The 12,105-nt window shown below is 46.8% G+C and overlaps 1 protein-coding gene across 1 annotated transcript in view; it reads right to left on the bottom strand.

The window, feature by feature from the left end:
* Nucleotides 1-9,271, bottom strand: part of B3gat2 (beta-1,3-glucuronyltransferase 2) — an 84,838-nt gene extending 75,567 nt beyond the window's left edge. The window contains exon 1 of the mRNA XM_021163020.2: nt 8,678-9,271. Coding sequence (XP_021018679.1) covers nt 8,678-9,271 — 594 coding nt within the window. The remainder of the gene's footprint in view (nt 1-8,677) is intronic.
* Between the last annotated feature and the right edge of the window lie 2,834 nt (nt 9,272-12,105).

The raw sequence follows: 12,105 nt of genomic DNA, 5'->3' as shown, positions 1-12,105 counted from the left end.
CGATACTGTTTGTATTAGACACACAAATACTTGCCTATCAGCTGGGTGTAGATGCTTACACATGTAATCCCAGTCCTAGGGAGACCAGTAGGGAAGATCAGCCTTAGTTATATACCAAGATCCTATATTAAAAGTAACAGCAACTTGTCATATGTATAAATATGTAAACAATAAAACAATGTATGTAGGTATGTATGTGTGTATGTATGTATCAATTTGCTCCCTATCTTAGACAAGCTCTGTTGGAAAAAGTTCACTTTCCCAGTGGGCATTTCTGTTACTAGATGCAAAGCAAAAGCTAAATACAGAGCAAAATGTGCCCTTTGCACTCTGTGTGTATTTTCTAGCTTATGGATTTACACAAAAACATGGCAGTTTCCAGGAAAAGGCACACAACAGGTGTGATTTAAATAGCACTTGCAAATATTGACAATGGAAGACTTCTTTGCAGGACAGGTTTGGGCAGAGATGCTCAATTTTGTCCCAAACAGCAGGGCCACTCCTGAACATGTAGGATATACAAGCATCCTCCCCATCGTCTACTCGACCTCTCCCAATGCCAGCCCTGGACCCCACTGGGACATCTTTCAGATTCTTGAGTATTCCACATCTCATCTCCTCAGCTTCACACAGGTGGCTCCATCTCTAGATAGCTCGTTCTTCCTATGCCACCGCCCACAAGGTCCTTCATCCTTCAGTTCTCAGATAAGGGATTACTTTCTCAACGACTTGCCACACCAACAAATCCACTAAGGACACACCCATTTCTCCCATCACACATCAAGCATAGCACACTTAGTCTGGACACATATGCCAGGGAGAGCCTTCCCTGGGTATGGTGTCCAGTGTTCCAGTAGATACTAAAATCATATGCGTTACATTGTGATGGTGTTTAAGGTCAGTTACATAGGATCTACAGACACAATAGATGGGGGAAAGGCCAGCATCTAACACTTTCAGTTTTCATTAGAGAGATGAAGATACAATTTGGTCAGCCCACAGACCTTATTTGTGATGAAGTCCTATGAAATCATAACAGGGTTGAAAATCCGTTGCCCGTTGGAGTCCACCGAGTGTGGCAGCATAGCCCATTCTGTTATGCATCTGTGGTGACATGGGTACAGATGAACTGACCACGCAGCCGGCACTATAAGAGTTTAGTTCTGTAACAACACATGCAATTCTGTGCCCTTGTCACTGGTACTAGGTGACTACACTACTGGCTTGTCCACTTACTGGATTTTTTTATTGTTACGTTAGAGTGAAGGACACTTTAAAAAGGACAAGAAGACAGATTACCCTGTAGTGGGTAAGCTCATGCTCACTGTGTCTTTGATTTACATCAAGATGTCACATAAGTCTGTATCATAGGCCCATGCTAATGACACAGTCACTGACCTGCACACTGCCTCAGTTCTTTGGATGTGTCCCTACCATCAGAGCTGAAGGAACAATAATGGTCTTCAGTTCAAATGGACTCTACATAGTACTTAAAGTTCTTTTTCTATTAATGGAGAAGGTTGATATTAAAAGAAAAAAAAGAAAACAACTGAGTTTGCTATTTGTGGGAAAGGACCAAACAATCTGACATTGGGGGAGAACATGGTTTCTCCCTTTCAGAAAAGCCATCTCTGAGGTTCTAGCTTCTCTCTCTCTCTCTCTCTCTTCCCTTGATTTTTTTTGTTTACTTCTTTGCTGGTTTCCTTGTTCCTTTGAGTGATTTATTAATTTTGCTTTTAATGTAGGGATAGCCCTAATTCCAGAAGAACAAGAACAATCCTACCAGCAAGAAGGTGGTTCTGAACGAGCTGGCCATCAGCAGCCCACACCAGGTGCATGCTGCTGTTCACTAAAAGTCCCTACAAATACATCTGTGTGTCCCCTGGAGAGTGGACAGCAGCAGCTATCTGCCATCCGCATATCCAGCTCAACTCAATTATCAACGATCAACAGTTTAATTATCACCCAGCCCTGTGCCCTGAAATGTCGTTGCATCTAACACTGTCTATTCTGAGAAGACAGAAGGCTAAGAGATCAAGTGGCTGGTATGTACACACCTTAATGTTTATCTGCAGAAAGATAACATCTCACACAGGCCTGAAGCTCTTTCATAGGCTAGGCTGGCTGGCCAGTGAGCCCCTAGATCTGGGACTACAAGCATACCATACCCACACCTAGTATTGTTTTTTAAAAACATGGATTGTGGGGACCAAACTCAGGCCCCTTGTGCTTCTAAGACAAGTGGTTTATGGACTGAACCACCTCCCCAGCTCTGGAGATTCTTAATCAATACTCACAGGAACACATAATTTTAAAAAATTATGAGTACAGTTTACATGCCAATGTAGCAATTTTTAACTGACACGAAAAAACAATCTCCGAAATCAAATGGTCTACAAGTCAGAGACAGTGAGGGAGTGTATGAAATCATTCCAAGATCAAACGGCAAGGGTAGGCAGGGCTAGGGATTTGTTGGCTAAGGTATGCAAAATCTGTTAGTTGATAAAATACAGAGCATACATAGGACGACATAGCAAATACAGATAATAATCGTATGTGTTTTTAAAATTAAAGATTATTTTAAGCAGTCACCATGAAGAATATATGAGGTGACTGCTAGTTAACCACCTATGGTCTTTTAATAAAGTATATGCTATATTAAGACATCATGTTGTGGGCTGGAGAGATGGCTCAGTGGTTAAGAGCACTGGCTGCTTGCTCTTCCAGAGGTCTTGAGTTCAATTCCCAGCAACTACATGGTGGTTCACAACCATCTGTAATGGGATCAGATGTCCTCTTCTGGTATGTCTGAAGACAGCTACAGTGTACTCATATAAATGAAATAAAAAAATGGCATCCTATTGTACATGTGTCTACAATTCTTATCAATTTTAAATAAACAGTGGGGTTGGAGTTATAGCTCAGGGGTAAAATGCCAGAATTTAGTTCCCAATACTCCACATCCATAGAGTTTAAAACACAAAATTAAAAGAGTTGCTGCAGTCAAGAAGGAAGACCAAAAATAGTGGGGCCAGCCAGCACTTCAGGAGATTTCTGCTCCATGTTTTACACAACTGTGTTTGCTAAATGGGGACTTCTGGGAAGCCAGTTGTTCGAGCTAGACTTGGGCACTTGGATTCAAGTTCTTGTCCCTGCATCTACTAGCTATATGACTTTTTCAAGATACTTTGGGTACTTCTATTTAAAGTGAGGATACTGTATATAACAACTGGTGCAAAACACTGAACCATCATCAAATTTTTATTGACATTAAATTTCCTCATCAAAAGACTGCTTTCCTATCCAAATACAGAGGTAGGGGGTGCTGGTATTTAGCTCAGCAGGCACCATCAGCCTTGAGATGCATTATAGTGGTTGAGACTGAGCTCCACCATTTTTTATTTTGCTTGCCATAGTCTTCCATAATTATTTAGAGCAGTGGTTCTCAAACTGTGGGTTGAGGCCCCTTTGTGGTCAAACGGTCCTCTCACAGGGATCATCTAAGACCATTAGAAAACATAGATATTTATATTTCAAGTCATAATAGCAGCAAAATTACACTTATGAAGTAGCAACAGAAGTAATTTTATGGTTGAGGGTCACCACAACATGAAGAACTGTATTAGAGGGTCACAGCATTAGGAAGGTTAAGAACCACTGGTCTAGAAAATATTTTTGACATTTATTTAAAACTGTGCGCTCTCTCTCTCTGTCTCTCTCTCTCTGTCTCTCTCTCTGTCTCTCTCTCTGTCTCTCTCTCTGTCTCTCTCTCTCTCTGTCTCTGTCTCTCTCTCTCTCTCTCTCTCTCTCTCTCTCTCTCTCTCTATATATATATATATATATATATATATATATATATATATCTCAAGTGCAACTGAAAAAACCATTATGGTTTTGCTTCTGCAAATTGGAAAAGCATTCTATGGACGGCTGTAACATTTTCACTTATGTTTTAGAAGAGGATCTGAGAACCACACAAAACCCAAATTTCATGCTCCACTAGCCCTGTGAATCAAACATACAATAATGTGTTTCCTTACCAGCCTGCAGAATATCCTAGCATGAGAATTGCTTCAATCTCTATAGCTCAGCAGGGCTGAATCCCGTGACACTCGCGAGCACACACCTTGAACACCACCCGCAGTGGCTAAATGAGGCCGTCCGGCTTTTGTTCTATTTGCTTTTTCAGCATGTCTTAAAAGCAATTACTATTCTATTACTGTTCACACAAGAGAAAATTTACCAGCTCGTAATTTAGAAGCAAGTGGAACAGACAGAAGAAAACAGAGCCACCTACTCTAGTATCCAGGAGGCAGCAAACAACAACCTAAATGTTTTGAAGATACACATCTGTCACACCAAATGATAGTCTGGGCATGTCTTCATGCCTGTTCATGAGAGACTCGTCAGTGAAAAGTAGGCAGAGAGGAGGAGAGGGATAGGAAAACCCAATGGGAAGAGGCAGGTCGGTCATGTCTTTTAAACCCAAATTGTTGTTTCTGGCCCATTAAAACATTGAAGCCACGGGTCTCAGGAAAACTATCAAAGCAGAACCATAACTCAAGTAATAATATTCATTCAGAGGGCATGAGGATAAACCTATAGATCTAACATCTAGAAAGCTGGCTGCAGTTTTACAGTCACTAAGAAGTAAAACAATAAAGTCGTGTTTCATCAGTCCTATGGCCTATTACCATGGGCTTAGAGAGAAAGACGTAATATACACGGAATATGCTCGGGGCAGCCTTGCCAGGCTACACCTATGAGAAGCTCTTAGGCTTCTTTACAGAGAGTTCCCTTAAGCTAGGCCACTAGGTCAGGGGAAAGAAAGAGAGAAAGTCAGGCCTGCTTTCAGGGTGCATTGGCGCCTATTGGGAAGGGCTGCTGAGCACTGTAATCCCAAGTGTCTGACTGAGTTATGGCTCCTCTAAGCAGCTTGCAGAAGGGAGATGGTAATGCTTTAGAAAAGCGGCAGGACCACAGAATGCCACTGCTCTGCCTGCCTGCCCAGCACACAGATAGGTAACAGCATCCAGAATGAAATCCCAATAGGGGGCCTTTCATCCCCTGCTTTCTGCAAAAGCCTTCCACACTGTCTCATTGGCTGACTCTGACTCGGGTGTCACTTGACTCTCTTTTTTATGCCTTCTGTCTTATCTTGTTAAGGTTAAAGTTTTGGGGTTTTGCTTGGCAAGTGCTTCTTCTTCTTCTTCTTCTTCTTCTTCTTCTTCTTCTTCTTCTTCTTCTTCTTCTTCTTCTTCTTCTTCTTCTTCTTCTTCTTCTTCTTCAAAAAACAACAACAACCCCCCCCCCCCAAAAAAAAAAAAAAAAACCAAAACCAAACCAAAACAAAAAATCCTTTCAATTCAATTGATTTGCAAAGGTGAAACCACTTTCAGCTGAAAAAAAAAATCACTTTAAGCTTGGGAAAGCCTTGAAGAACAGACATCTGGTCAATAGCGCTATTGAAAATATGACCAGCTATAAAGTCCCATTTATCTGTACTTGTGGCTTTTATTAAAGCTGTCCAAATGCTTTGCAAATAAGCTTTCCCAGAAAGCTCAATCAATGTAGACAGGCAAGCAGGATTACCAGTGGTCCATCAGGGGCAAAACTCCACTGCTGCCCACTGAGAGGACTGGAGTAGCTGAGGTGCCGGAAGCCTGCAAAGGCCCCGCTACCTCCTTCTCGGGTAGACAGCTTCCCAGACTTCAGCTCACACTCAGCTCCATTTGCAGATTGATTCGGTTCTCGTTCAGTGCAAACATGCTTTCCCTGGCAGCATGGTGCAGTTGAAAAGGAAAGCTGAAAATTAGTTAGCTGTACAAGAGAAAAAAAAAAAAAAGATGCTATCCCAGTTACCAGAGAGGAATAATTGAATGCAGATTGCCTGTTGCGTCTTTAATTTAATTTGGAGGCCTTTCATTTTTTTACTCTCCTTCATTTGAAGCCAATATTCAGTGAGCTAATTTGTACCTGCTTCATTTTCTTCCTTTTATCTTGCATTTTTTTTTTTAACCATCAGCTCTGGAGATTAGAAGCTCTATGAACAAAAGATGGAGCCAGCTTTGAGACATTCTTTCCTTACATACTATGAATTACTTAAAAACAAATTTGTACATGTGGTCAATAGAAAGGGCAGAGATACAGGCCTCTGTAGCCTCTCTTTGTCTCTCCCCCCTACCCCAGGAGCTGAAGCACTGAGTAGTTTATGGGTTTCTCTCTTCTCTCCAGGGGAACAGTGTCTAGACTGAAGTCCACCCCCAATCATTAATTCCAGAAGGGGTGCAGAGTGAGTTACCCCATCAATAAAATCAAGCACTTAAAGGCAAATAAACATGAAATTGTAGAAAACATACAGGAGGAGGCATAAAGCCCACTAATCAAGCACATTGGGCGCCATGTTGAGATTGTAATAAGGAGAATGAGATATGCAACCCCATTAACAACAACGAAAGCCCAATTTGTGAGTCTCTATAGCTGGGAGGGGGGAACATTTGTGAGTCTCTATAGCTGGGAGGCGGGAACTGGCACGATGAGGAAGGGTCCTTGCCTTAAGCTGCTTCTGAGAGAGAGGTTCTGAAGACTGAGTGTCCTGCATCTTACGGTGACAAAGGACAATACACAGCTGTGTGTTTTGTGTATCTTCACAAAAAGTTACACAGGGTCTGAAAAATTTATTATTAGTAGTACACGATTTCCAATTGTATGAAATGTTTGTGCCTTAAAAGTTTCACTTGCTTTTTTTTTTCTTTGAAAAAATTATTTTCTCATTGCCAATACAATATTTTTCCCTCCCTACTCTTTCCTCTCCTTCCCAAGCCCCCTCCACAGGTCAATGGAAAAAAAAAATCCCCAATTTCCTTCTGCTCTTTAATACCCTTCACACAAGCCCTCCTTTCATCAGGGGGAGTCTCAAAGGAGACTGTATCTGAATTGTCTCCCTGCCTGCATGTGCCAACTTTTCTACTCCTTTAACGCCTCGTGCCAACAGGCTGAATGCTGGCACAGAAGAAATCCTTCCTCTTTTCCAGCTTAGCCCCCCTCAAATGTCAATTAGCAGCAATGTGCACTATTTTTCTTAAACAAGATGACACGTCATAGGTAAAGCGATTTCAGAGTTGGGCAAGAAAGAAGACTTGGCTTAAAAATAAACAAGCATTTAGAGTTAAAGGTCTGTTTCAAAACACAAGTCCTCCTTTTAGAGGAAAGAGCAAAGAAACAACTTAACTTTAAAATAAAAGTCCAGCTTTAAAGCAATCATTTGATAACCCTAATCATGGGTATAATAAAATCCATGCTATACACTAAACCAAGCTTATTTCTCTGGGGAAACGTGAACAGCAAGTCCCGTGGAATGAGAGTCTAGAGAACAATTATTGCTTTTTTTTTAATACAAGGAGAGAGTAGAAATGGAGGGTGGCAAATAATTTTTAAATGGGAAGGGTATAGTCATTGTCCTGAGGCTAGGAACGCAACCTGACATTAGGTGACATTAGGTGGGGAGCACTTAGGGCATTTGATTGCTGGACACACAGTTGTTTTATGAATTCAGTATCCTGCTCACACAGTATCTCCCAAACGTCCAGTTTTCTGGGGGTAATGGAGGAGCTGGGAGGCCAGGGAGTCTTTGGGAGGCTGGATGTCCAGGAATTTTAGGTGGAGATCTACAGTCCCACGGGGCAAAGAAATTAAGATTTTATTCAGCTGTAACTAAGTGTTGAGGAGTGCGGGAGAGAGAGGAAGAGGAAAAGAGAGAGGGAGAGAAAGCGGGGAGGAAGGGAAAGAGGGAGGGAGGGAGGCAGAGAGGGAGGGAGGGAGAGGGAGAGAGAGAGAGAGAGAGAGAGAGAGAGAGAGAGAGAGAGAGAGAGAGAGAGAGAGAGAATCACCAACCCTTACAGACCTACAACATTACCACAAAACAGTCTCAAGAAAGGCCACCGGCTCTATCCCTGTGGCTGCATGCAGGTGGCCTCCCAGGGAACACAGGCCACTTCAGCAGCAGGGGGTGGGGCAGCGCTCAAGGAACTCAGGCCAAGCAAGAGTGGCTTGATAAATTCCACTCAGAGAAAGGCCCAGCAGGCCATTCGGGTGATGCCTGGGGCAGGGGTGGGGGCGGGGCCTTAAGGACTGGGCAGAATAATTCTAATTCATTTGCCAAAGCGATAGGTAAAGACCGAAGGAAGACCCTCCCTCATACACGTAGGTGCATGCACCAAGGATCAATCTCACACCAGGGGGCTGGCTGTACTAGAAGAGATACAGGTCCCTAAGCTGAGTTGTTAGTATCGCCTTTATCCCACATTCGTCTCCACTCAGAATCACCTGTAGGCACTGATCCAGTCTTCAAGAAAATCAAGCCCAGCTCCAGCTTTGGGCGTCATCCAGTTGGGCAAATCATCTGTACTATTATTTACTGAACACAATCTGGGACAGGGCAAGACACCTAAGGGCAGACTTCTCCACCCACCAACACCCCTTCTCCACCCACGGCAGCCAGCCGAAGAGGCTGTGGACTGCCCATCCTCAGCTGCTCCACGCCGAGTGCGGGATGCGTGCTCGGAGGGACTGAGAACTCAAAAGTGTACAGGAAGCACAAAGGGCATGCGGACCTTCGGAGCCCAACCGCCCCTTGTCCCCCCACACCCTACACCCCCCATCAGGGCTGGACCACTACCTCCTGGAAGAGCTCCAGACTGTACGTGTTGTCATCGTCGGCGAAGAAGAGCACGCCGGGTTGCGCGCTCTGATGCTGATGCCTCTGGCGCAGCCAGGCGAGGCCCGCGTTGCGCTGTTCGGTGGCGCGCGGCAGCCACGGTCGCTTGTAGCGCCGCGGCGTGGGCACATGCAGGTGCGTGTTGGGCAGGCCGGCCCGAGCTAGGAAGCTGCTCACCAGCTCGCTGCGCGTCGCCCGGTCCTCCACCAGGATCCAGTGCAACTGCGCCACCTGGCGGAAGGTGTTGGCCAGGCGGGTGAGCTCGGCTTTCTGCACCGGGCGACTGTAGGTGGGTGTGATGGCATAGATGGTGGGCAAGCGCGGCTCCGGCTGCAGCTGAGGCCGAGACTCGTTCCGCTTCTCGGCAGCGTCACGCCCGGGGATGCTCCGTCGGAGCGGGACTCGGGAGCCCCCGCAGCCCACTGCATGGGGAGAGAAGTAGGGACGGGAAGTGAGTTGGGGCGCGGGCCTGCGGGGGTCCACGTCCAACATGATGATGACAATCAGGATCCAGGGCAGGAGGATGAAGAAGCGGCTGCACAGCGCGGACTTCATAGTGCGCGCTCCCCAGCGTCTCGGACACCACCCCCTGCAAGGACTAGGCTCCGGGTAGGGGACCTCTGTGTGCAGTTAGAACAGCGGCGGCGTCTGCAATCAGGGAGAAGCGGCAAGCGCGCTCTCCTTCCGGACCGGGGCGTTGCGGGGACCTGGGCGTTGTGGGGTCGGCGCAGATGCAGGGCAAGCTAGAACTCCAGGGGGTGCAGGAGGACCGGCTAGGGTCTTGGGTCACTCTGGATGAAGTCGGCGGGAATCTGGACACGGTCCAGCCGCACTCCGCAGGTCCCGGAGTTGTGCCGAGTGCAAGCCAGGCGGCGGTCCCCGCTGCGCTCTTTTCCCGAGTGCGAGCCTGGAACGTACCAGCCGTTGTACCTTGCGGCTCCCGTCCCGTGTCGCTGAGGGCTAAGAGGATCCAGCTGCTGGCCTGGGCGAGCGTTCCGGGACCCCTTTGAAGGCGGTTGCTGGTAATGCTGAGGGCTTTCCTTCGTCACATGTCGGCCGGTGCAGCTGCGATCCCGGGTGGACACCGAGGATGCTGCGCCCCTACGCTCCCGTTCGAGCGCCGCGGCAGAAACCTGTGCCGCTCTCTCCTTCTCGGAACCTCTCCCGGCTCCAGACAGCAAGATCCCAAAGCAGGGAAAGAAAGAAAAAGCGAGGGGGCGGGGGCGCTGCAGACTCCGGCGTCCTCCTAGGGCTCCGGTGGGAAGATAGCAGCGCTGCTACTGGCGGAGAGGGGCTGCGGGGCGGAGGCGGGAAGGGCCAAGGCTCTCTGCGGGGTCTGAGCCGGGTGGCACCAGGCGCTGCCTGCGGGCAGAGGCAGAGGGAGGGAGGATGATCTCTGCTGGGTTGCGCGACTTCTGCCTGGGGTGTGTGTGTGTGTGGAGGTGGTGGGTGCTGTTTTCAGAACGCCCCAGGGTTCAGCTCTCTGAACTGCTGCAGGGTCTTTGGAGATCAGCCAAGGAAACCCATTCACGTGCGGACAAGTCCCGAGACCTAAAGAGGGCAGAAGGAGAAAGAGGGAGGGGACAAAGCGGTCCTTCCCTGGCGCCCAGCTTGAGGGTTGGTGTACAGAACCTCAGCAAAGAGAACCACTTTCTCTTGAAAGGCAGAAATCAATAGAATCCCACAGAGATGGAGGGGGTGCCACACATAGGTGTCTGGCATGTGTGCCAGCCCATTCCAATGAATCAATCGCAACTGCTCGGCCACAGTTGGATCTGTGGGGGAGACATTTTGACAACTCCGGCTGAGTACGTGTAACTTGCTTTTGTTCATGTTGGAGCCTTCCCAGTTTGCAGGCACAGGAATTATCCCTCATGACCATCCCTGTAATCCTTTCAAGGAGGCTCTGGAGGTGGAATCACCTTCATTTTCTGGATGAAGGAGCAGAAGATGGAGACGTAAGGGAATTTCCTGAGGTCAGTGGTAACTGAGTTAGTGGAAATAGAACGTGGGCGTCCTGGATAGAGCCCACTGCCTCTTCACTGCACATCATCAGCACAGCCTGTCTGTGAGTGACTGGTCTTCCTAGGTGATGCCATCAGATCAAGTGGGTCAGAGGATGACAAGCGGAAATACCTGGAAGACACTCTCATATATAGAGAATCTATTAGCCGGACGAACCTCAGGCTGTTCACATTCCAAGTGGGGCACATTCCAGGGAGTCGGAGGAAAGCACCCCCCATCCGCAATGAATCATTTCTGATTCTGTTTTCCTCCGCAACCTGAAATTCTCTGTCTCATGAAAATCCCTTTGACTATGTTCCTGAGGAACAAGCAGCACGCTGGGGCAGATCCTCCACCTTCACGTGGCTGTGTCCTGCATCTTGGGTCCGGTTTCTGGCACTGCGCGCCTGTGAATTTTCACAACTACACTTTTATGTTGTAGGGTAGTCACTAGAGAAGACTGCTCCGACTTGGGTTTAAGCAAATATAAAGCATTTATTAGCCAGCCGGTGACTACATTGGGTGTTTGAATCCCAGTGTAGCGCTGAGGCTTTCTCAGGGTGAGCGTTTAAGCAAACAACACCACCAAAAACAAAACAAAACAAAAAACAAACAAACAAAAAAACAAAACAAAACAAAAAAACCAAACCAAAACAACAAAAGCCACGTTCTGGGTTGACATACTTCAGTTAACAAGAACAGTGCGTCAGAATCGGAACTACAAAAGGTAAAAAGCAAGGTTAGTGCATTTTGAGACTTCCTGTGACTATATGGACTTTGATGGATTGGGCCTTTGTTTCAGTTTTGGCAGGTGGTACGGTCTACATGCTGAGCTTTAGACCCTGAACGGTGCTTCCACCGAGGCAGTTGTGTTAAGGTCTAGGTGCCTACTAGGGGCCTTGTTACACTTAGATACCGAAATCTAAGAGTGAGTTCTCAAACATTCTCCCTTTCTCCACAAACCAACTAAGTCCTAGCCTTCAGTCCCACCTTTCCTGTGTCACCCAGAGCCCAATGTTGTGCAAAGTGGTGAGGCCAAGATCCTAAAACAGTGATCCCATTAGACTCCCTGCTGTATTCTACCTCAGATCGTGATGGCCGTGCCAGCATCCCAAGCGGAAGAGAAGTGAGGGGAATCTCTACAAACTTTTCTTAAACTCCAGACAGTAACACACAAATGTGTCCAATCCCCTTCTCTTTCCCAAAGTTGTTATGAATCCTTCCCAACTTTGTTGGACATCTCAAATTCAGTTGAAGAGAGATGCCTAGAGATATTGGGGGTGAAACTCAGTGGGATGGTTGTCTTTGGTAGTCTGCACCTATAAAACCCCGTCTGAATTATGTTTCCCCCAGGAATGGGGCTAGTCAGAGACTTTGACCATCAA

Source organism: Mus caroli, unplaced genomic scaffold (assembly GCF_978045245.1).
Source record: "Mus caroli unplaced genomic scaffold, Mus_caroli_1 scaffold_1, whole genome shotgun sequence".
Taxonomy (NCBI): Eukaryota; Metazoa; Chordata; class Mammalia; order Rodentia; family Muridae; genus Mus; species Mus caroli.
The sequence above is the reverse complement of the archived record's forward strand: the minus strand, read 5'-3'. Positions and strand labels throughout refer to the sequence as shown.